This window comes from Gouania willdenowi, chromosome 10 (genome assembly GCF_900634775.1).
Source record: "Gouania willdenowi chromosome 10, fGouWil2.1, whole genome shotgun sequence".
In the NCBI taxonomy this organism is placed as follows: Eukaryota; Metazoa; Chordata; class Actinopteri; order Blenniiformes; family Gobiesocidae; genus Gouania; species Gouania willdenowi.
In genome coordinates, this window is record NC_041053.1 from 18,523,273 (window position 1) to 18,549,922 (window position 26,650).

Sequence of the window (26,650 nt, forward strand, 5' to 3'; positions counted from 1 at the left end):
AATACTCAAGTGCAAGTAAAAAGTAGCTGAATTAAATAGTACTCATAGTGAAAGTTACTAGTTACTTTCACCCCCCCATGTTTATTTTTGGTAATAAATGTTGCCATGGATCCCTTGCATACAGTAAACATCTCATGTATAAACTTAAAAAGGAAGAAACCACATATTGCGCAATTAAAACCTATATTAATTTCCACAAAGGTATCTGTATAAAATAAAAAGTTTGTCAAAATGTACAATTATTTTTAGTATAAAAAATGTATTCAATAATAAATAATAATAAATTCAGCTTCTATGTATAGCTACATTTATGAACTCTAAAACTGAGAATATAACCAGCATTCAATATGCTGTTTTGAAATTACTTTACTTCTTTTAAAACATACAAGTAAAATTACTGATTTAGAAATATACGTATGTAATATGTCAAATCTGATTCAATTTCCAGAATTCAAACTAACAAAGATAACTACATATGACAGATAGTAGTGTTAAATACTGCTGCACGTGATGATGTTTTAGTAACCATCTTTAAATATTTAATGTTTTTAAGTGTTGCAGATTTGATGTCTGGTCAGTGGTATGTTGTATATATATATATATATATATATATATATATATATATATATATATATATATTCAAATGAAAGAAACCTCAACATTTCCTATTTTTTTTAAGTTACTGCTCCTTATTATCTTACCTTGAAACAGTAAAAATGTAGTGCTTTTCTAACTGGTAGCCCTGTGGACTATACAGTATGAAGTAGATCACAGTTTTAGAAAGGTTGGTGACCCCTGTGAACAGTAAATTAATTTAGGCAATGTTTGATTATTAGTGTATTATTTACTACAAAAAAAATAAAGTTTCAGATCAGAGCTAAATTATATTGGATAGTTTCATTAGTCTACAGTACACTAGAATGAAGTTATTAATTTTCATTACTAATAAAAAAAAAACATACAAATTAAGAAGAAAAAAAAAAGTATTTTTTGTCAAACCAAGAGTGGTACTATGATCAGCAGGAGACGAGGGAAGGCTGCAGTGACATTATTAGATCTTCTTGTCGTATCACACGTGTACATTGTGCATTTATTTGTGGATCTGAGAAACACGTGTGAAAATGTGAAAAACACATGCATATTTTACAGACAAATCTCTCCCCATAATAAAAGAGAATGAAGGCAGGATGAGCTGGTGTGATTGGACCCACGGGCCCGTTGGAAACATCCCGCTGCGGTTCCTGGAAGTGACCACAGGGGGAGCTGTTGCTCATTGAAACGCAGGACGCGGGACGGGATAGTGAAAGTTTGAGGAAGGCTCACAGCAGCAGCAGCAGCATTAGTGGTAGTGAAGGAGCGAACTGCTCACTGAGCCTCAGTGTAACGCTGCTTGAATTATTTTCCTCCTAAAGTGTGAGAGCTGTGGGGCCAGAGTCTCTTTAAACAGCCTGCGCTCACAGCGGAGACACACGGGGAGTGGGTGGGACCCCCGGTGCTCTGCGTGCCGGGAGGAGGATGAAGAAGGGTGGAGGGTGGAGGGACGTACACGGCTAGAGGATGGAGTTAGAGAGAGAGAGAGAGAGAGAGAGAGAGAGAGTTAAAGAGAGAGAGAGAGAGAGAGAGAGTTAAAGAGAGAGAGAGAGAGAGAGAGAGAGAGAGAGTTAAAGAGAGAGAGAGAGAGAGAGAGAGAGTTAGAGGTAGAGAGAGAGAGGAGGAGGAGGATAGCTCGGTGTCTCCCGGTGGCAGTCTGGTAGCGGGCTGCTGTGCTGTTGCTGTCGTGGCGTGGCTGGTCTCGCCAGGCGGGGGAACTTCACCACACTGGAGCCCGGAGTCCCACTCTCTCACCTGCGCAGTTCGGAGCTGCCATGGGTCTCTCACCAGGATTTACGGTCTTAATGATATTCCCGGCCTTTCTGCTGCACACCAGCGGCCTTTTCATCGCCAGTAGCGTTGGTGAGTACAGCTCAGTCCAACGTGTGCACACTGTTTATAAATGTGATGATGTGCGCTCCTCCCTGGAGGGAAGTCTGGTATCAGATCACCATCACCATTGCTTTTGATTACATTCACTTCCCAGCCAATGGCAAGCGTTTTGTAACTTATGCGCGTCCCGTTTTGAGGGCTTTGACAGGGACTTTCCGAAGGTTTGTGAGCATTGTTTTGGTTTTCTTTCCTCGTGGATTCAGTGATCATCTTCATCAGATGTTTGCTCCACTGTCCCATCCTGCAGAGAAGTATAGCCTGACATTATCTGACTCGGCCGCTGTCGCAGCTATTGATCTGTCACAGGACGCTGGAGTCGGATGTCAGCTTATTGATCGCACTATTATCAAATCATCTCATCCTGCACAGACATTCATGGGATATCTGCAGATGTGTGTGCGTGTGTGTGTGTGATCATCTATTAACAAACTTTGTGATAATAATGATAAATAGAATGATAATATCTCCACATGGTATTTTGGGAGTTTTAAGAATTTAGGGCACTTAGGACTATGGGTGATATTATTGTGCGCCGGGATAGGATGACAGTGACACCCTAAGGTGGCCTTGGATCGAGTGTGTGTGTGTCAGTGTGAGGGCTCGGGCAGCACCTCTGCAGGGTGCCTCTATATTGCACATGGACACATGGGAACTGGAGAGATTTCCCCATTATTAATGAATCTTATCTTTCTCTCTGTTTTTTCTTTTTTTTTACGTTGCTGTGATAATGTGTCACTAGATCATGCGATCGATTGTTATTTTGAGATTAAGGTGACTGTTTTCTTTCCTTTCTTCTTTTTTTTTTTTTCGTCTTTCATCGAGCTGGGTGTTTTGTCGGAGATAAAAAAATAAAATAAAAAATAGCGTGAGAACGCCGCAATGAGCACCATGGTCCATGTGATCGGGTGGAAGGGCACTGAAGGTGTGATGAGCGCAGCGCGCACTGCTGAGGCGGCCGTTTCCAAACGCACCAGCAGGGTCGCCTCCAGGTTCATGGGTGGGGCAGAGCGGGAGATGATGTGCACGGTGCATCACTGTTCGTTTTGACTGACACTTTGGATTTATAGCCTTCGTTTCAGTCATTTGAAATTATTGTTATTTTTTTTTTTTTTGCCTCATTTAGTCTTTCTTTTTCTTTCTTCTTTTTAATTTCATTTAGTCCATATAACTAATTCAGATGACATGACAAGATTTTTTTTTCATAATTACTCCTATCTGCATATACACACTGATGGAAGACCCACTCACTCTTAATTATGTTCCACAGTTTGCACCAACCTGCCTTAAAAATAACAACAAATATGAAGGAATTACTTCTTATTTAATTTAGTGTTTAAACATTTAAATTTTCCCATTATTTGTTGGTCAAAATGTCCAATACTGTTATTTTTAAATGATCAATTATAAGTAGATTTAATTAAACAGTTTTAACAGTGTAATTGACAAAAAACTAAATTATTAATCAACAAAACAAACACTGGTGTATCTTTCAGATGCAGTAAGAAATAATCTGACAGTTGCTAATCCCTCTCCTCAATTTTCCCCAACATTTTTCCCCATTTACTCATTACTCCCTATTAACTTTTTGCAGAGCTATACCCCCTCATTCCCCTTTAATGTGTCCATCTCTTTTCTCCATTAAAAAAAAAAAAAATAAATAAAAAAAAAAATAAAATATATATATATTTGAAAATGTTTTGTCTTCCACCGTTTCTCCATCATAGTTTTTCTCATGTTGTGTTTGGCTCACCAAATTACATTCTTTTGCTCCTCTTCCATCCTTTCCCCTAGACTCCCTGCAGAACGTCCTGGGGGAGTATGGACTGGTTAGGCCAATCAGTGTGGATGCAGAAGGCCGTTTCCTGTCACATGCCGTCTCATCTGGCCGCATGGTAGGAGGAGAGCAGTCCCGTAGGCGCCGGAAGAGGGAGGTACAAGAAGGCGATGATGAGTGGGAAGGTACAACAGAGGCCAAGAACAACCAAGAGCCCGCGACTCATCAGGAGGAGCTTTACTACAACGTCACCGTCTTCGGCCGGGAGTTCCACCTGCGTCTGCGCCACAACCCCAGGCTGGTGGCCCCCGGAGCCAAGATGGAGTGGCGAGATGACAGCGACAGCACTCGGCATTCTGAGCCACTGCTTGATGAATGCTTGTATGTGGGCGACATCACAGACACGCCAGGAGCCACCGTGGCTCTCAGCAACTGTGATGGCTTGGTAAGTGCACACTTTCTGTTTCCTGGGCTTTGACTGCTCCTGTGTTGGTCAGGCTCATTGTAAAACTGTATAAAACTGCACTGGTTGAAGCTTGGTTTTCATTACTCTTGGAAATGGGCATAATCTAAATAGCGTAATAAAAACTGGTGATGGAAACACCTGAATTTCGAAAAGACACGCTATCATGAGGAGGAATTTCAGACTTGTTGATATTGAAATATGTCGCAAAAGCGCCATGGAAACACCTTTTCCGCAAATACACATCACAGACGTACCTGGTCACATGACCACTTCTCTCTTGAGAAAAGGTAACGCGGTACGTGTAAACAGAGGAGTGAACCGGGACATTTTTTAGCATTATACTTAAAATTTATTACTGCCACATTAGATGTGAAACAACAAAGGAATATGGGGTGTTATAAACAGGTTTTGTGCGTCTGTCTTTCTGCAGCAAAGTCTCGCGGGACGAGATTTCATGGGCGTTACGAGGCTACTGCTCAAAGCAACGTTCAATGGAAACACTTGGTGCAATTATACTTTGTCGACATTTAGAAATGTCGCTTTTGTTTTGCGAAAATCTGTAATGGAAACCCAGCTTCAGAGGTCATCTTTAGGTTTACACTGTTAGAGTCCTTGTTGTCCTCTAAAGTGGTCTTGGCATTGGTCTGGTAGTTCTTTGGTAAGAAGCTGCGTTTCCATTACCCTTGGAAATTTGCAAAATCTAAATAGCGCAATAAAAACTGGTAATGGAAACACCTGAATTTTGAAAAAACACTAAAATATCGCAAAAAAGTTTTTACGCTTTCACAATGAGTTATTTTAGGCTTTTCTATATTGAAATGTATCGAAAGAGTGTTTTGGAAAAACTTTTTCGCGGGTGTCACGAGGCTCCTGCCCAAGACAACCTTCAAGGGAAACACGTTCAAAGCGCAATGAAACGTTGTCGACATTTAGAAATACTGGGCACAAGAGAGGATGAGAGAAGCGTAAGGACGTGTGCTTCAGGATCAAGTGAAAGGGACGAGTAAGGAAAAGGAGGGACTCAAGTGAAGTAAACATAGGGAGATATGCACATTTGAGCACGATGAGATCTGTGAAAAAGGAGTTCCCTTCATTTTGAAGATGGTTATTAGAGAGTGAGTTGAGGCCACCACTGGAGCTGAGCAGCAGCAACTGGATCCGTTTAGGCCTGAGGACCCCAGAGACTGAGGAGCAGCTGAGAGAGCAGGCAAGGAGCCAGGACAGCACCGGCTCAACATGCCCACTTAGTTTGACACCAGCCAGTAGCAGCTCACCACTGTCGCTGCTCACTCTCTCCTGTCATTTTGGAGCCTGTTGTCCATTTTGTATAAAGATATACTCCTAAAAGATTGTAGATCAAAGATAACAAACATCTGTGCCTTACATACACCTACCATCGTGTTGATCTTGACTCCAACAATATTTTTGCATGGAATATTTTGTTATAATGACTTTATTCCAATTGTGATCGATATGGCAAAGAAATGGCTCTTTGTCATCCTATCAGACATGCTAGGGTTCATCCTTAAAGCCAAAACACAAGTTGTTAACCCGCTGTGGTGGACAAAACTATTGGAAAATAATTGGCACATTTGAGTAACAAATGATTAAAAAGCTAAACACACTTCTTTGGATAGTTTTAATCAATTTTGCAGCATTATAAGAGAGGCTTGTGTTAAGGAAATGAATCCAGTATGCGTTGTATGGGCACAGCATGTATTTTTTTGTGTGTGTCTTTACTAAGAAGCAATTCAAAAACACCAAAAAGGCAGTTAAGACAAATAGTTAATTGTAGCAAGCACATGGTTCAAGATGTTAAAATCAAAATAATTATTTATCCATATTTGTCAGTGTTTGTTTTAGCTGATTTTTATGTTTATGAATAGGCATGTGCTTTATAAGGTCCAATTTTACTGCCACATGACAAGCAAAGGGTACCTTCAAATGTAGCGCAAGCCACAAGATTGCTAGAGTGTTTGTAGGTAACATTTAATATCAATGCACAGTGTGAGGAGGAACGGAGCAAACAGGAAAAATGGAAAACACCTGACTGGACAAAAGGAGGGAATTGGATTTCTGTATGGGAGGAACTGTGATCAGCTGGTCGTTCCCAGTGTGTGTGTGTGTGTGTGTGTATTCCTAAGTGTAGGACACAATGAAATTAATCTGCGGGTGCGGGTGTGTGTGTGTGTGTGTGTTTGCATCTTCAGTCAAATAAGGTTTTAGCATTCGCTGCCGCTGTGAACGCTAACATCTACTGAGTGCGTGGAGGTAAATCTGTGACCATCTGCCTGTAGATAGGAATCAGAGGTAAATCTTGTTTGCAGGCTTAATGTATGAGTTACCACAGACCTGCAGCAGAGTGTTCTCATGCTTTGACGTGTACCAGCAGGGCAGCAGGAACACACAGGCGTAAATGAAGAAAAACATATTGATGGCTGAACACTGGTGAGTGCAGAGGCTATGAAAAAGCTGAAAAGATCTGCTATTTGACAAAAGGAATAAAGGGCTGAAAGCGGATCCCAAATGTGTGTTTTAAGCAATTCTATAATTATTTAATCCACATTTTTCCATTTTCAGAATCTCAGTGTACTGTAAATTGTAATTTGCATTCTTAACTGATGATTTACGAGTTATTTCTTTGACAAAATGCCTGGATTTTTACAGTCTGGCCTGAAGTTCTTGTCTGAATGTGTAGTTTGACACCTCTGGCACATAACACATGGGTGAATCAACAGTTACATGATTCTGCCACTAATGGTTTTATTTCAGTAGTTTAGTTTAAGGATTTTTTATTAAGAGAGTGACAATAAAATATTAAAAACTCTATGAAATATCAGATTTGAACAAATTGGAATCTTTACAGATTTTTCTGATAATGTTTAAGCTCAGAGGCGCCCAATCAAAAGTGTCAGAATTTTTGCAAACATCAAGACCAAAACCAGGAAGAAAACTTCATCTTTAATTTAGTGGTCCCACATAGCATTTCTGTGTTCATGAGTGGCTCCGTGCACTTTTGCAGACTGCTTCAGCTGTACCTCCAATGTTTGTTCAGAGGTGTGGACACTGTTGGCTGTGTTGGCCTCATGTGGGTGTGAAGTCAGGTGCATTCATGTGTAGTTTGAGCCTCTTTTTTATTGTATGTAGAAAGTCTCTTCGTTCTTAGTTCACCTAAAAGTGAAAAATATGAAAACAAATCGTTTTTTATGCATTCCATTTTTTTGTGTGATTTGAAAAGAGGAAAAGTGGTGTAATTCCTTATGGTCCCCTTATCTTGCTCTATACTGCCACCTGTTGACATGGAGGAGTATTTATTTCTCTTTCCCTGTTTAGATGACTTTCCTGGCTATTAAACTTCCATAAATTGCCCCAAACATGCTAAATAATATTAATAGAGTCAACTACTGTTATTATCTTATGTTTTATATGCTTAAGATGATTTACGAAAACTGGATAATTACGCTGAATTTGTCGCTAGAGCGCCATTAGCCACACTGCTAGACCCTCAGCCACTCCTTTAATGGGGAAAACTACCATGCAAATGCGTGATATGGTCACAAAACATTTTTTGTGAAACTTTGAATACCTTTAATACACAGCAACCGGTGAATGCACCAAATCACTCACAGCCGTGGGCTTTGAGGTGCAATGCTTCTGCCATGATGTGTAACCAGGTAAACTCATCATTATTTGTATTAATACAAAATCTGTCTTTATACCAGTGTCTTTTTGGATGATAATAATAATGTCATTACACAATAAACAATAGATGAAGCTCTGCAAGCAATTTTAATCACAGGATAACGTGATCACTAGTCAAAGCACAACGCATAGCGCATGATTTCGAAAGGGATTATCAGCGGAATTGGACATATTCGTCCATTTGTCACATTTTCTCGACATTCAATTACTTGTTTCAAGAGAATAGTATGCAATTACATGATATTGTCACAAAACATGCATGTGAAGCATTTCCGTGTCATGTTGAGGCCTGATTTTAAATAAAGAGCATAAAAACAAAGCAGATTGCTTTTTTCTGCTTCAAGATGTGACTTCCATTTTTTTCCGTCTGTTTTGCAAGGTCATGGAAAAGCGTCTCTACATATTGATGACATTGTTGATGAAAATAATTGTATTAAGAAGTGTAATAGGTTACATTTCGGCACACTATCTAAAAGTGGACATTTTGACACAGCGCACCGAGTCCATATAGGTTAAAAATCACTAATAATATATGACAGAAGTATTCAAACAGAGGTCTTTCTAATCAACCTTTGTACGTTCAATCCTAAAAACCTTAAAAAAAAAGGTACATGGACAAGTTCAAAGTGAAAAACATGTTATTAGAACCTTGGTGCTAAAACCACCATCAGAATTTCAGAAAGATTAGAAATGGATGATTAGAAAATAAATATGTGTAGGATATTGTTCACCAGTGGGCACTTCCAACAAGCTAACCAATGATTAAGGTCTTTGTGTGACCTTTGTGTAAAATGACTGTCATCCACGTGTCTGAATTCTTTCTCATGAATAATGCACTAATCTGGGACTCTAAATGCAGCATTCTTGTGGGTTATCCTGAGATGGAAATGTGACTTATTCAGGACGCTTCCTACCTTTCGCCATAAAACGATCACATGTGACAGTCAGGCTGAGAAGTGATGTTTATGTCTCTATATTGTTACAGAGGAAGTGTGTTACCTGTCATCACGAGTTTAACACCTACAATCCAGGTGGATGCACACCTGGATAACGAGACATATGTTTCCAGTGTTGTGTGTTGCAGACCTTTACACAAGCAAACGTCATACTTTCAGTATGGTCAGGAGCTCAGGCGAATGAGAGCCTCAAAATATACAAAAAAACAGTTTCTCCGAGTAATTTTCATGACAAAAACCAGTGCGCACTTTTGTCTCCACCCATAGTTCTTGCTCCTTCTGGGTTTTTTTGGGGGGGGCAGCAGCAGCAGCATCAGCAAGCAGGGGAGCTCTCCTAATGATGGCATTAAACGAGTCAGGAAAATGACAGAGAAAGAAAGAAAAAGAATGTGTCAGACAGCTTTTTGCTCCCCGACACCCACAGATTCAGAGCTCCAGAAAAAAGAAAAAAAAAGAAAGCGACAGCGAGAGGCAGTGTTGCTTTAGTGAGCAGTCTTTGTCTGTTTTTAGCAACAATTCTGCTGTTAAGCAATGATCAGAAAAGTAGTGCTGAAGGTTAAGGGTATGGCCCGCTGTCTATGCAGGAAAGAGGTTTGCACCCAAGAGGCAGGTAGCAGATCTTACTTGAAGCCATTGGTTTATGTTGGCAGATAATTAGCCTTGATACTGTGCACGTTGTGGCCTTTTTTTTTTATTTGTGTGTGTTTATGTATGATTGTTGGTTTTGGTGTGTTCTGCTGAGAAAGCTAGAAGAAAGCAGCATCATTTTGATGCAACAATTAAAAAAGACTCAGGCATCATCTGCATGAGAAATCCCAAAGCATTGACAGGTTATGCAGGTTGGATCATTTCCGTGTGGTCGTGATTGGGTTGTAGTAACGCTGTCTCACTCTCTGCACCCAAGGATGCAAGTTCTGCCTTTGTGTGCATGTGTTTTCTCCAGGCACTCCAATAACCTCCTATGGGTCAGTATCATGTGTGTAGGTTGATTAGGTTGTTGCATTGGACCTTTGACCTAAGAGTATGTAAATATCTATATCTGTGGTTCAGGCACCAGTTTGGTTTCATGTAAACCTTGCTGCTTTCTGGCGTACACTAAAAAAGAGAGGATGTTACTGGTTTTATCTAGCAGATGTGAACAAAAAAATGGTTATACTTAAAATGTCAGCATGGATTAACTGTTAATTTGAATGATTTGTAAACTGCAGGTAGTTGTAACACAGGCAGAAGAAGCCAGGCTCCCCTCCCTGCTTGACAGCTTGTAAGAAAGAACAAGGGTTTTTGTAGTTTTGAATTGTTTCAGTTTTAGTTCTGAATTCTTAAGCACATATTCAGCTAACCTCAGGTGTATATGCACTGTTGTGATCTGTGAACCTCAAGCACTCAACAAATATGACTAAAGTGAAGGAGGGCTGGGAAGATGGGTTAAAGGTGAAGTCCCAATTTACCTGCCACCAGTAATTTAAAAAAAATTACTGAAGTCATTCTTTCATCCTTTTTATCTAGAACCAGTTTCATTCGTTGCTAATTGACCAACAGAAAAAAATGTATTTAATCTTCCGATCAATATAAAGACGATCAACCAAACCATCATGATTCCACACTGATGTAGCAAACTGAAGTTCACAGAGAAAACACATTTACAGAATGTTGTAATGAAAGGCTGGGGCCTGGAATCAAGCCAATCTACTTTTAGCTTTGAAGAGGCACAGCGAAGCGCCTGCCACTCAATTGACACACTTATCAGATAACCTTTGTTTTTCATATTGTCTATTTCAAATGTTCAGACATTTATCTTAGGTTTCAGGCATTATCTGTAGCACATTTTGTAATGGGATTTGTTGCTGATGAAAGTGTTTGAAATGTTCTCTATAGCTTACAAAACCACAGACACCACACAAAGTATTGACACACCAAGTTCAAGTAGAGTGTCTTACTGTAGAAGCGAGTGTTGACAGAGAGCCAGGCCAATCACAATAATAGCCCCAGACCTACACTAAATGCCATTGACATAGACACTTGCGCCAGCCATGCCCCTGGAATACACTCACTCATTACCACGACATTAGAAGTCAATAGAGGAGGCAGCCCTGGGCTTAGCAAACCCATCCATTCATCCAGCCAGCCCGGCAGTAAAGCTCAGTCAGGCATGGTAGTTCACTGGGCCCGACACTATGTTATTCCACCCTGGGTCACACGATCAGCAACCCTCAAATGTAATCAGCTCAAATTGAAATGATGACATCAATTACAGCACAGTGCACAGCTGTTATTGACCCTAGCCCCCACAAGCTGTGCAGAAAAGACAGTGTGTGGAAGGAAATAAAAAGCAAAAGGATGAGGCCAGCAGGAGCCACGGGCCGAGAGGGAGGGCCGGGTGTGAAGAGGCCAGTCTGCTGAGGCATGGTATGAATGAAGAGACAGATAGTGAGAGAGAAAAAAAAACAGTGTTCCTGGTATCTGATTGCAGGTTCCACCCCGGAGTGTAGCTCTACTCAAACACACAATTACTCAATCTAGAGCTATTATCAGACAGCGAGAGGGAGAGAGAGAAAGAGAATCAAACAGAGTGGGCTCATTCTCAGGAATGCTACACAGAGCAAACGAGTGCTTTTACCAGAGCTGTGATTACTGCCGCTCACTCAGTGCACTTAACCAGCCCCCTCACCACTCTTTCCTCTCGCTCTCTGTCATTCACATGCAGACTCTGAACACAAGGTTGGTTTGAGTAGCTGAAATTATAGGATTCACTGGAGAAAATAGAGCTGTGCTACCCTAGCAATTTAAGGGAAACACCTCTGATGTCATGATTACTACAGCAGGAGGACACTGATATGACGAGGCAGTATGTATGTGCTGTAATGGACTGGATCTGTTACAGACTTATTGGATTTCCATGTCAATGAGATATTAGGTTGATGACTTCATTTGTTTCTAACATCAATGTTTAACCTAGATTTTGATCAGTCTTGTAATATCACTTTGTATCATGTTATTCGTGTTGTGAGTTGTGCAAGCAGTGCGTGAACAAGTTTATTGTTTAACATATCATAAATGAAGGATCATGAAAACTTGTCCTGCAAAATGAAGCAAAAGCCTTATTTTTCCCTAGAATCCTAAAAATGTTCCTTTCAAAGAGGTAATGTTTTCAACTTTTTTAAATTTCCTCTTTTCTTTGCCTGATAGCTGGAGTTCTCCAATTTGTTTGGGATCCGGATCAAAATACAGATTGTGGATCAGTTAAAAAAATCAGAAATCTGTTCGTAAATGACTGATCTTTATGGAATTTGGCTCAGGTCGGGTTGGTTCCTCAACTACCCCAAACAGTATATGAGGATTGGATCGGACGCATTTTGTCATGATTTTTATGGGGATACCCATACATTTGTACCTACTGTATCTTAATTAAATATTATTATCACATTTTTTCCAAGCCTTTAAAAGTGTATATGATCACTGATTTAAATAACTGCCAATATTTGGCAAAGAGGATATTTGGAGCTTGGCCAAGGTTTAGCACTCTCTGAGGACTCTTGTATAACTTGACATGTACGCATAAACCATAGACATATGAATACCGCAAAGATTGATTTTGGCATCTCTTCTCCATATATGTACAGATGCACCACTTCAGAATGTTGAGGATAAGATTGTTTATCTTTACCGTTGGTATGGTCCTTGTCCTGGGCTTCCTGCGTTGAGTTTTTATACTGGTGTCATGTTAGGGGAACATGTGTGTCACTGTTAATGCCTTAGCTTCTTGATGGATTGGTGATCAGTCCAAGGTGTTCCTCTGAATCTTGAGTGAGCCGGATTAGGCTATATGACAATAGTCAAGATACAATAGTATAGAGTATAGACGATAGGTGGATGTCTTGTCATGAAACAAGATAATATCTTACCCCTTCTTTCTTTCATGTAGATGTCTGTTTAAAATACTAAATAAATACACTGTTTAGTTTTGAATACATGAGTTTATGTAATTTGTAGAAATACACATAAAAAGGACTTCAAGGTAAGTAGTATTTTCAAACTAGACATTTTAAAGACTCTAGGAACACGACCAGATTATTGCAGTCCAAAGAATGTGCTTACATCTGGCGATAATGTCACAATGGGCAAAAGTATATACTTTAACCATGCACAAATCCCTGCTGAGGTTAGATTTTCTGTTTTAAGAGGGAGCTGGAATGACAGCACCTAAGGGTAAAAACTAATAAACCAACGCATTTTGTGTTGGTTTATTGCTCCACACACTTTTGCAATTATTGAGTTTGGATTTTGCACACACGTTTTTTGGAACAATCTTTCATGCAGACTGGACAACTACCACCAGGATGACAGTCAATCCCACAGGCCCCTGAACCAAGCAAGAAGGTAATCGATGCCGGCCACATCAGCACTTCGTTAGGTCCCGGCATCCTTCGTGGTAAAACATGATGAGACATTCTCCTCTTTTAACAAGCCCCCTGCTTGTCTGCCGCTGACCCCGTCGACTCATTTCTCCAGGGGCCACACTGTTTTCCCTTCCAGCTAGTGCACAGGTGGCTTTGTATTCTTTAAGCTTTTGCTCGTCTGGCAGGTATCCCCACCTAATCCTCACAAACAACATCAGAGGGAAGGAAGCAGACAGGGACTACGGGGAAAGTACCGGTAGACAAAAGAAAAATGAGAGTAACTGAGATGTGGGAGGATGGAAGAACACTGCAGAATCCTAATGTGTTCAAACCTGAAGAAGAATAAGATAACAATAGGACAACATTGGCACCTGTTCAGTTAGAGGGCAACATTTGCCTTTTTATTGACAAGAAGAGAAAACTTTAAACTTAAAAAAAAAACTAATCAGATGTTATTATTTTAGAATTATATTTTATGTTTTGCATGTTTCGTAATGGAACAGAGCTCATCTGACTGTCTGCATCCAGTGTCTTTGGCTAAGAATCATCTTGCTTGGTACAGCAGGCATGAATCGCACCTTATAAGAGAAACTCACACCCTGCTAATCTTACTAAAGCTTCCTGTTTTGGTTTTCAAGCAATAGAAAAATAATCACTTTTAGACTCCCAGTGTATTTTTTATTGGTGGTGGTAGTGGTGGTGTTGGGGGTCGGTGCAAAACTATCCCAGGATTTGTTACAGTACCAGCATATGTAATATATTGCATAATCATGTATGGCAAATAGCTGACTGTGTGGGGGCTGGAGTGCAGCAGTAGATAGAAAGAAATATGCTTTGATCAATGTGACTGATCGCCTAACAAAACATATGGAGAAAGCTTTGGATTTATCTGTACAATTATAAAATCTGCCCTGATGTAATGGAGACTTTGAGCTCTTGTCTCTTTAAAGCCTTGTCATTCTGAGTTCCTATACCCACCTTATTATTATAAATGCATCGCTGGAGCTTCACTTCCTGCCGTTGAGGACATCCACACCAAGCGCTGTCTCAGGAGAGCAACTAACATCAGCAAAGACTCCACCGAGTAAGCGCACAGGCAATTTGCCCTCCTGCCCTCTGGGAGGCACTACAGAGACTTCCATATGAGAACCACCAGGTGTAGGAAGACCCCCTCCCCCATTAGAAATTCCTATTAGATTTCGATTACGTTTTTCCACTGTTTAGAGCCATTTAGAGATATACAAATATAACATATTTTCAGCAAGAAGAACACAGAAAGAGTGGTGTATCAGTCTGGTTACAGTAAAAACTGACCATAAAAGCTGTAAATGTGCAGACGTGGGGCAGTAAGGAAGTGAGTTCATGTGGAGATGGAAACTCATCAGTTGAAATCCATCACAATACACAGAAATCTCCACCTGCGTACCTGCCCGTTCTGATTGGCGTTTGAAGGGCACCCTCATCAGCCAATAGATTACGTAGATTTGTCTTGCAAAATTGCTAAATCATTGGAATGCAGCCAATACAGTGGTGCGTTCTATAGACCAAAAAATACGGTATGTCATCTTTGACTTGAAATCCTAAATTGCTTTTGTCAATTTAACTTAAAGTACCTTTCTTCTGGTTCTCAAAATCAAACAAAACCAAGCATAAGTTTTCTTTTTTCTGGACTTGTCACCTTAAAGTAAGCGATATAAAATACAGCTAAATTCTCACAACAATCTGTAAATGGACTTTATTTATATAGCCCCAAAGCACTTTACAATATCAGCTCATTCACACTCATATTCACACACCAATGGGAAAGAGCTGCCATGCAAAGAAGACGACCCCTCTACCCCCTGAGCCATGGTCGCCCGTAGGGTTTAGAAAGACAGAAATGACTAAATTCACTGCATAAAAGGGTAATAGCTAAAGGACACAAACATGTGTCACTTTCAGGTTTTGGGAGAAAATTACACATTTTTACTGTATTTTCACCATATAAGTAGTTCAATGTGTAGCAATGGCTTTGATAAGATGAACAGACAGACATGTCTGATATTGTGCAAAACTGTGGGCTATGAAAAGTCATGTAGGCGCTCCATAGATTCTGTTGCGCGATATTTTGTTGCATGAGATTATAGCGTGACGAATGTTTTCCACCCTAAAATGGTGACCTCATATTTATATGTAACCAAATAAAAAAGGAGTAATTAAAAGATCTTTAAAGAAAATATACTCTCAAATAACACAAAGAAGTCACTGCTGGAAATAATCGAAATACCTGCATTTGTTCTTCACCTATGATATTTTAAAAGTCATGCATCTTGCTACTAAATATATGTTAATTGCTCCAAACACTATAGATGATATGATTTTATGGACTGGTGCTCAATGAGACCCATTGTGATATGCACAGATGGAAGTGGGTCAAACGCCCACCTCCAAAGTACACAAACTATGAAAACAGCCATAAATGTATGGAGGTAGGGGGTTGCAGTTTCATGAATTGCTGATATTACACAAATAAGACTCTAAAGGGAGGCATGTCTCCTTTAAAGTCAACATTACATTATAATGGTCAATTTAAACAAAACACAATAAAACATAAAAATCTAGATTAACAATGAGTCAACAGCAATAAACCCACCAATAACAAACAGTATTTGCAATATGTCTTAAAAGAGAGTCTATAAATCATTCAATGGAGCGCCGACTGTTGAATAATGGTAAGTCCACAAAACAACATACAAGTTTCCATGTACATTTCGTATTGACAATCATATGATCAGAAATATATGGATTGAGACTGGTTGCTCTGTAACAATAAATATTTCTACAAACTCTTTTTACTTGCTAGATCAGGGGTATCAATGAATTGGTTTGTTTATATGACACCATGATTGAATGCTGTTTTGAGGCTGTTTTCTCCGCTTACTCATGCAGCCCTTTAGTCTAATCTGCACCTTTAGTTCCTCCTGCACACACAGACACACACAGCTCTCCTCACAGTGCCCTGATTGACAGCATCACTTGGATCACAATAGGATTTTTTTTTTTTTTTTTTTTTTACACAAGGTAATCCTCTGCTTCTCTCTTGCACGCACGCCGACACTCAGGCACAGACACACCAGGGAGAAGCCAGTTATTGTCAGGTTGTGTTCTATCTCATCAGTTCATTCGTAATCCTCTTTCTATCTCACTTCATGCACCTCACCCTCTTTAGGCACAACCCCCACCACCCACACAGGAGGTATAATGTGGGATCCATGGCACAGGGGCAAAGGTTTAGCTCATTTCTGTGTGCAATATGGTGTAAAGTGTTGGACAGGATCTGATAAACAACTTTATAGAGAAATGATTGAATAGATACATATGTTACCAATGTTAAGCCATTATCTCTTCAATAGGAGAAGGTGAAATGACATGACCCAAATGGGGGGGGAGGGGGGTGTCATCCTTACTTTTTTCTGTTGCTTTTGTTGGTCTTATTTATACTTTTTTTTCTTGAGTTATGTCTTTGTGAGTTAATTGATTACCTCCACCTCGGAGGTTCACATTTTATAGACATTTTCAATTAAATCAATATACTGATTCTGTATCAGTTTAGAAAATTCCCTATATCTCATTATTGGAGAAATTTCAGTTCTCAGTTCGTCATGGGTCGATCTTTTTTACATTTCACTCTGTAATGTTGGGTTGGTTCCTCATTTACCTCAATGACTGTCATCCAGATCTGATCAGGATTGCACGTTATTGCAATCTTTGACAAAAATTGGGGTGCTCATACAGACCTACTCTGTTCTTATTAATAATGATATAAGTTTTGGGAACACTTTACTTCAAATTTTATACATAAGGCTGACATTACTCTAAATTATGACACCTTTGGAGCTATGTTGGCATTTTTTGAGTTAGGTGGCAGGATCTAGTGGTGTTAGGGTTATGGTTAGGTGCATTGATAATATTTTCTCGATGAAACCCTCTTAACGGTTTTGGACAATTCAGTTTGGAATAGGGAGTCAAAGGCAGGGCACCATTAGGGTTAAAGTTTACTAGTTAGGGTTATGGTTAGGGGTTAAGTTTAGGGTTAGGTTTAGGTAGGGTTAGGGATAGGGGTGGGCGACATGGAAAAATATATCGCGATTCTTTCTTTGTGAAATCAGTTAAGTTATTTACTAATAAAACAAACCAATTCATCTACTTAAAATCATCGCCTTAAACGAAAAAAAGGAATAAAAGATCATTTGAGGACAAGGTAATTATCAATTTAGTTATTTTTTAAATTGTATGTGAGCAATTCATCAAACTGGTTCCTAGTACAATTAACATCAAACAAAAGGGCTGACATGTTATTTTAGTCTCACACAGTCTTTTTACTTTCTTTAACTAAGTTGGTGTAGCATTAGCATTAGCAACACTTGCTACATAACAAGGCAGCATATCAGTCTAGTGATTTATTTTTGTTATTGAGGTAACACTCATATTAATAAAATCCTGCTTTGGTTACATTAGGTGATATGGACCAATATTTTTCCTCAATTTTTTATTTTTTTTTTTCAATAGTTTTACAAGAAAAACAATAATGGGTCAAAGTCAGTGGAGAAAAATGCTACAAAGACCCTTTTATTAATCACTAGCAGCACAATATCAACATTTTGTATCACTTTTGACTTTTTCCTTCATTAAGGCTGAAATGTGATTAAATTATGTAGTGTTGCTCTTTTCAGGGCAGCTCTGCTCTGCTACAGACGGTTCTACGATCTCCGTGATTTGGCAGATCATCGTCATATTGTAATCCTTAACGATCTAATATCAGATCGCACACTCTTAGTTAGGGATATGGTTAGGGTTTGGGGTTAGAGTTAGGGGTTTGGGTTAGGGGATAGGGTAATTTAGGGTTAGGGTTAGGTATGGTTAGGGTTAAGATTAGGGTTCGGGGTTAGGTTTATTGATTATGGGACTCGATGAAACAGTCCTCAGACCATTCAATTTAGAATAGGGTATCAAAGGCAAGGCACGTGCCAACGCATGTCGTCCGCATTCTACTAAACCTTGCATATTCATCAGAGAGATTTGTGGAAGTGGATCAGTAAGGAGTGTGTGCTGAGTGTGGTTTATATGGGGCCCAGTAGTAGGCAGACTAGGGATCGTCGACTACCACCGTGTCTGCTTGACAAGTCCAGGAAGTAGGCTATGTGAAGGCAATAGGGATGGGTATGGGGTGTGGATGCTGCGGTAACTAATAATCAGTGGTATGGAGTGTTGGTGGTGTGGTGCGTATAGAGCAGGGGTTAAGGGAAAGGAGTAGGGTTAGGGTTAGGTATGGTTAGGGTTTGGGCCTAGGGTAACGAAGGGTTAGGGTAACGAACGACACTTAATGACAGCCTTCAGGACACTTTATTCATGCTAATGACAGGTGTCATGTCATATTGACAGCATAATGTCATGAATGTGTAAAGTGTTACAGAAATGTCTAACAAGCCTTTAAATTAAGAATGATCATTGTATCACTGATCCAGATATAGTTACTGCCACTACCTGGCATATTGACTGACTGCTCCTGTTTATTATTTTCTTTTCTTGAGTTATAGCTTTGTCTTTTATGGTTGTGTTTATTCCCTGTGCTTGGCTGTGGGTCTTAGTTCCTTCTTGTAACACCCTCTGTCTTGTCATTGTGTATGCATAGAGAGAAGTTCCATAATGTCTTAAATTTGCTTCCTGTAAAACCTCCCCGACATTATTGATACTAATTCAAAACCTCAGAACTAAAATTACACAAAACTTGAGGCTGGACTTGTAACCGTTGTTGTTGTTGTTGTTGTTGTTGTTGTTGTTGTTGTTGAGCACACATTACATTGCTTTAGTATTTTGTGTCAAAATGCTTTCATAAATCCAACTCAATATATATCAGATTCAACGTAAACAATACCTTGGAATTTTGCCTATGTCATATTTATTTTAATACTAGCAATATAATACAACACCTTCATGTTGATCCTGTTATTCAGAAAGCTTCCGTTTCTACATGTCGCCCTCAACAAACAGAAAGGATTGGTCTTGCCTGGACTCTTGAAGATTGATAAAACGTATAATCATGTCAATAGAATTATAATTTAACGTGTTGTTAATGTGATTGTGACTCTATTGGTGGTTGCAGTGCATTTTTCTAATATTTTGTCTACACACTCATTTGTGTGGGAGCTGGATTGGCACTTGTCCACAGCCTCTTTGTGCTAAACTGATGATTTCGCTGCTCAAGGAATTTCAGTTTCAGTTAGGCATCCACTGTGCACAGGCTGTTTAAGGCCAAGTACGCTTTCCCAATAAGACTGATAGTGTTTTGTCTTTGTATGATCTATTTTGATCCAACGGCTGTCTAAAGTAATACAATTGTTATCTTATGATTTATATGAAGGTCAAGGCTACGGTATGTATGAATATAGAGATTAATATTTGTGTTTCTCATCTGCTGAGGATGTCAATATTGGGGTTTGTTCAGTCAATTTAGAGCAGATTCCTCAGCAGTTGTTTCATATTTGTTAGTATTTTTAACAAAATAAATGACTTATGAGAATATATACGTTGCTCTTTTAGACAGTATGGATATTTGAACTTTTTCATCAACACGATATGATAATTCTGTTCTTTCTCTTTTCGCTTCAAAAGTGGATTTTTTTTAACAGAATTTTTTCTTCAGCTCAACTTTTTTGTATAATACAGGTGAAATGTTTACTTTGCATGCATTTGTTTGTTGCTTTTTAAATGCAGAGTGCTTTGGTATGAAATAGATCAATTTACCTGTTAGAGTTCATACAGCATAAAAAGAGTTGTTGTTTCTTTTTAATTTAAATTAAAATTTTGTAATATTGACTTGAACTTGGTGTCCTTAACATTTGCCACCTAATCTGTAACCGTGTGGGTTTTATATTTGCAATAATAAGTAAAATCACAAGTTCTGGTTTAATCTTTTATTTCTTGTCCATTTCTTAAAGCTGCTGGAGACAACATATTATCATCAGATAAACATCAATAAAATCAAAGATAATTTTGTTTAAAAAGACGAAAAGGTTGAAGTCACTGATCAAAAGTTTGTTTTGATCTCAACCATAAATACTCGGTTTATTGACATTTTTGGAAAGGTTTAGCGCTTTGCATTGTGGAATGTGGAGTCCCGTATACGGATGCATAAAAGTGTTTTTCTTTTATTGTTACTGTGAGTTCTTGCATTTCTTTGCCAGGTAAGGAGGACAGTGATTCATATGACATCATTTGTGTTCTCGTTTATTCCACGTGATATCACCTCACTCAGTGAGACATTCAGCTTTGTCCGGTTTAGGATATTTCCATGTCAATCCCAAAATAAACACTTACAGTAACATTGTTTGACCACAACTTTCCATGAAAACACCAGAAATGTTTTGGGAAGTCACTTTGGCCGTGTGCTTGCGGGTAAACACAAGAAATTTCCGTCTCCAGCAGCAACTGGACTGCCATGTGTATTTACGTTCAGCAAAGACAGACGACAAAAAGCATCCTTGCCCAGTTCATATGTAACCTAGGTGAGGGGGAAGGGAACAGGGAAGAGGAAGTAAGGGTAGGAAATGGAAAGGATGGGGAAGATTTGACTGTGAGAGTGAGATGTGATGTTATGGTTGTGCTTATTTTGTTGTATAATCCATTCAGTCAGTCTGGTGGCAAGTGTGGAGCTTATGGATAATAAGATTATGGATAATGGTGGTGGCCATGAACAGAGGGAAGTAGTGAGTGGTAAAACATAAAAACTGGTATTTGGGATCAATGTGTCTAAGGTTAAGCCAGTATGAGTTTTATCCCACAGCCCAAGGCATGCTAGTGCATCATAGACCAATGTTTATGCACGAACCACTTCTGCGAACCCTAAATAGGGCCTTTGCTCTAATTTCATGCAGTCCCCAAAATCAACACGCAAACATACCAACATGCCAAATAATAGAAATGACAGCAAAGAAACACAAAATGACAACGATATACAAAATGGAAAAAATATTGAAAAATATACAAAATGACAGACATTTTCAAAATGACAATAATTCAAAAAACCACAAAAAAATGACAGGAAAATACACAAAAAGACTTCAAAAACACACAAAATGAGAGAAAAATACACTAAACAAGCACAAGATAATACAAAATGACACAAAATCCAATAAAACAACAACAATAACTGACAATACAAGTATTGTTGCTCATATCGGTTGTTATTCTAAATGAAATGCTGGCATGAATGTTGATATTGGCCCTGTGATCAGATGCAGGGAGATATTTCATGGCCCCCTCTTTCATGACAGTTAAATTGTTCATGAAGAGTCAGTTTTTGCATGGATGTATTATAGTTGTCTTTAAATCTTGCACAATCCAATGTTGGACCTAAATGGATAAAAAAAAAACAAAAAAAACATTGTTTTCAAATGAACTGTTCTTAAAGAGGAGTTGTGTGATGACTTGAATGCATTTTTTTTTGCTCTAATTTCATTGGAATCGCTGGTGGACATTGCTGCAATTCTATTTTAGGCAGCTGTCTGCGAAGCTCATCCCTCACTCTCTACAGGAGGAGGGGGTGGGAAGGCAGGAGTTGGGGTAATTTGGTTAGAGGAGGTAACTATGAGATATGGAGGAGTGTAAGGCAGGCTTCTTGACACAGGCACTTGCTGATGAGCGCTGTGATGTATAATGGCAATACGAGCAAGCTTGAAGGGAGCTGAATGACCCTCAACACACAGAACACACACACACACACGCACACACACACACACACACACACACACACACACACACACACACACACACACACACACACACACACACACACACTAAACCCCCAAACAAATTGAGCCTGTAGGCTTTCTTTCAATCAGGTGAAGTATCAAGCTCAGACTCGCATGTTCTCAGAATTAAGGTGTCTGTTTGATCTCTTAGAAAGTGAAAAGGCATAACATGAAGGACGTCTCTCCAAAATTGCCTCGAATCCTTTTTTTTTCCAAAAGGAGCTCAAGTAAATTTTGCTCTCGTTCAGAATATGATAGTTTAAGTGGCTTTTGCCGAGGCCCAGAGCGGCAGTGCTCAGCACACAGCAGAAGTGAAAAGGAGACGATTTCCTCCCAGACAATATGATTGCGTTTAACCGTGGCTGTTGACTCTGCTTCCACTCTCCAGTAATTGGGGGCAATGGTGGAGCGTGGTGTTTCCCTTGTAGATGAAATCTCTGGTTTGGCTCAGACGAGGTGTGAATTACACTGTCTACTGTATTCGGCGGCTGACAGAATCACTGATGCACGTGTGTGTTTGTGGGGTGTGTGAGAAAGAGAATGTCTGAGTGTGTGCAGCTATCTTTGTGTACTGTCTTTTCTCAGTTATTGGCTTGCATCACCTTCTGATGGTGAGTTTTCTTCTTGTATTTCATGTTAAAAACCTAAGTGTTTTTGCATGTAGGTTAGGGTTGGGCATCGTTTGGATTTTAACGATTCTGTTTTACGATTCCTATTCTCAATTTTTTTATTCCTGTTCTAAATGATTCTCAATTCCGATTCTTTGAGTTGTGCAGGTAAACAGGTCACAGATTTCACAGGAGATTTTTTTCATCTGAAAACGCCTTTACACAAGCCATTTTTATTAATTCACGTAGTTGATACAGTTTAATTTGGCTGCTGTACTGTAACTAGGGTATTCAATTACAAAGGTCTCCAGCTGTAACTGTAAAACTGAAACTTGCTGAAATAACACTACAAACAAGTTAGCAGCAGTCTAAAAAACAAAGAGTTGCAGCCCAGGTTGCTGTGAAACAAAATAAAGCTCTGGATACAGTGGAAACATAATCTTTAAAAAAAAAAAACAGTTATATTTTGAACTTGTTAATATTGTAGGGAAGATATTATATATATAATTGGAATTGGAATCTAAAGAAGAAAAAAAATGCACTAATTTAAAAAGAAAATATACTAATATTAGACCTCTTTTCATGGAGTATAAAACAAAAGAGCAGTGGAAACTGGACATTTTTGAATCCTTAAATCTGTTGATTAAAGTTATTCAAGTATTTTTTTCTTTATGTACATACTGTATGTAAATTGTATATGACTGTAAATAATGTATATGTTTTATATAAATGGGTAAATGTGTGAATTGTATATATTGTAATAGTTGTATGGAGTGCACGTATCAATAAAAAATAAAATAAAAAAAGCAACAACTCCCCTGTAATTCCGAGGCAGCAGCAGAGGACTGTCCTACACTTCCTCATTTAGTGGCGCAAAATTAAAGCTGTTAACTTCTTGAATAAGCCTACATTGTGGGTGAACTCATCCTTTCGTAACTCCTGTCAGCCTATGGTCTGCGGCTCTGCAGGCAGACACACACACACACACACACACACACACACACACACACACACACACACACACACACACACACACACACACACACACACACACACACACACACACACACACACACAACTGCAGTCGCTACAGTCACGTTCTGAACGCATCGTATACAACCCCAGCATAAACAAACAGAGCAAGCGGCGGGAACAAACTACTGTGGGCATTTAGGAATAAAAAAAAACAAATTTCATACAAATTCAAACATCTTCGTCACGGATCCGGAACCGGACGTCAGGAACCGGTTCTCATTTGGAATCGGTTCTCGGTGCCCAACCCTAATGTAGGTACAGGTACTATTAAAGTCTGTATGATTTGTAAACATTTTTGCACTTTTTGTTTACTACTTTTGTCTTTATAAACAAACAATGCCAAAGGGCAGAATTTTAAAAGAGGCTAAAAGCATCTTCAGATATACAATGGTATATATAATATTGCTAAATGTATCTCTATATTTGTGTGTATAATAATGCAATCTATTATACATTCAGTTTATATGTCAATAATTCTTATGCTTAAACCTATATCAAAAGTGAAAGAGTCATAATTGATACCGTGAACCATACCTGGAGTCGATATTTTCATACCAAATGTTGATTTTTCAAATACTACTATTATGCTTACATGTTTATAATTGGTGGGACTCAATTTTAAAAAAAAAATCAATTCGAGATTTTGTAATTAATTAATTTTGTTTAATCTAAATTAATTGCCTAGCAATATTTGACACGAGAAGCAATATTTTTCTAATTTAAATGGATTTTGGTATAAGATTGAATTAATGAAAACAACAAAATTGTGTTTTTTATTTTCATCACTGAGTCCTACCATAATGTGCAATACGAATAAAGAATATTATGATTACATTGTTCACAAACTTAAATTTAAGTAAGCTATATTCATGTTGTTCTTTATTTTAATTCACAAAAACACACTTGTTTTAGTGAATTAAAATAAAGAATAACACTTATTACAGAACATTCCAGAGAAATGGAAAAAGAGAGCGAATAACTGCATTATTTTCAATTAATCGTGATTATTTTTTTACAGTAAATGCAAAAAAAAGGTAATGGTATTATCATTACCTGATTTTGTCTTATCCTGGTGGTATACTGGTGTCCTGTGACGCATGCACACATCATACTCCCTTATACAGCTGACTTTGGCCCCAGCGGACACTGGGACACTGTAATATCTATATGATTTAACTCAAATGTTGAAAATCAAAAATTAATTTTGTGAAAAACTTTGTCTGCACTCCTTTTGAGAAGTATGTTGGTTTGCTTTATGCTGCTTTGCTTGAAATAGGTCTTTATGCTACAAGCTCTTTAACTTAGGTCTGATTAGTTCAATATAAGATACATCAGATGTTTTAGAACCTTCCGTTTCGTGGTACAGCTAATCCTGATGGAGAGTATCTGCTTATGTGAAGCTATAGTTTGAGCAGAAGTTTTTTTTAGAGCTGGAAGGGATGCGATTTTGCGTGAATAGCACATCTGTGAATGATCAGGTGTAATCAGAAAAATCTCTTTAATGTGGGTATTTGCACAAGACATATTTCTTTATGAATCTGGAATTAGTAGAATAATTGAATGCATATTAGGGCTTGAGGGAGAGTTGCACATAGGTTTCAATCCCCCCCCAAAAAATAAAATTTAAAATAACATTTGAAAAAATAAGAAGTTTTGTTACTAATTAGCGTTATGCCTGATGGTTCCCTGGCCTATTAAAAAATTGTCTCAAATAAATCAATTCAAATAAAGAAGCTCATATATCAATAAGATTGAGTTTAATTAATGATAAAATATATATTTTTTAATTTGACATTTTAGTTTAAACAAAAAATAAACAGAAACAAGGAAAAAAATGTACAAAGATCATTTCAAAAAGTAGTAACCTTGTTATTCATTGCAATATTACTGTTGCTTTCTATACATATTGGATCAATCAACTGCATGGTGAAAAAAATATTTCACCTTTCGGACTACTGCTCTGTTTTTTTTTTTTGAATAATTTCTCAATCAAAAGACCATTTAAGAGCAGGGTTTTCCCACATCGATCATCACTGACCTTCTTTAAAGTGATCATATTGAGATGCACAACACTATGTAAACAATTAATATATATATTATGTTGTTTTTAAATTGTATTTTTTATCATATACAGCACTTAAGTCAATTTTGGTTGTAAAGCGCTTTAGAAGTAAATCTTGATTTGATTTGATCTACAAAAATAATTAGTCGCCCGGCCGATCATTATATGTGATTTTAAGATTTACATTGTATTACATTTAATAAATGTCTGCAGCTACTCTTACAACATGTGGAATAGAGAAAGGAAGCCAGAGAGCAGGTTGATGTATCACCTACCAGTAATAGTTTCTTTCACAGGACCCACCTGTCATATTGTAATACGTGCATACATCAACACCTGAGATCCTCATGTTATTTTACACTGTACGACATGTAGACATACGGACCTGTGCTCCCAGATACTGCATTGACAAGTCTACATTTAGCTAGTTCACACTTGCGTGGAAATCATGTTGTAATTGTTGAGTATTCCTGTGCACATACGCGATGAGAAGTGTGTTTAACACAACATGGTGTGTTTCATTGATTGTTTTCAAATGTGCATGAGGATAACAGAAAATCCCCTTCAGTTTCCTGCTTGATGAATTTCTAATATATCCTAACTTCTTCAATTATTCTAGATTAATGAAAGCGAAAGCAATCTCAGTTCCTCTCACACACATGCAAACACACCTCTCCAGGCAGAGAACGCAACTCTTGAAGCATGCCTGAGAATATTCTCTCTCAATTTGTGTGAGGGTGCCGTGAATGCATGGGGGCTGGCAGAGGCCCTCCTTTGTCATGGAAACACCAATTTTTTAATCTTGGACTGGTGAACATATCACATCAGCTAACTATGTCCCTGGCAGATACATGCAGCCTGATGTATAACTCACACTT

The 26,650-nt window shown here is 38.5% G+C and overlaps 1 protein-coding gene across 3 annotated transcripts in view; it reads left to right on the forward strand.

Annotated features, from left to right (window-relative positions):
- Positions 1-1,657: 1,657 nt before the first annotated feature.
- LOC114471316 (A disintegrin and metalloproteinase with thrombospondin motifs 2-like) overlaps positions 1,658-26,650 on the forward strand; it is a 152,311-nt gene continuing 127,318 nt past the window's right edge. For 2 of the 3 annotated variants that reach the window (XM_028460045.1, XM_028460046.1), the window contains exons 1-2: positions 1,658-1,953; positions 3,775-4,202. In XM_028460045.1, coding sequence (XP_028315846.1) covers positions 1,866-1,953; positions 3,775-4,202 — 516 coding nt within the window. In that variant the 5' untranslated portion in view covers positions 1,658-1,865. The remainder of the gene's footprint in view (positions 1,954-3,774; positions 4,203-26,650) is intronic. The other variant, XM_028460047.1, reaches the window with a different exon arrangement.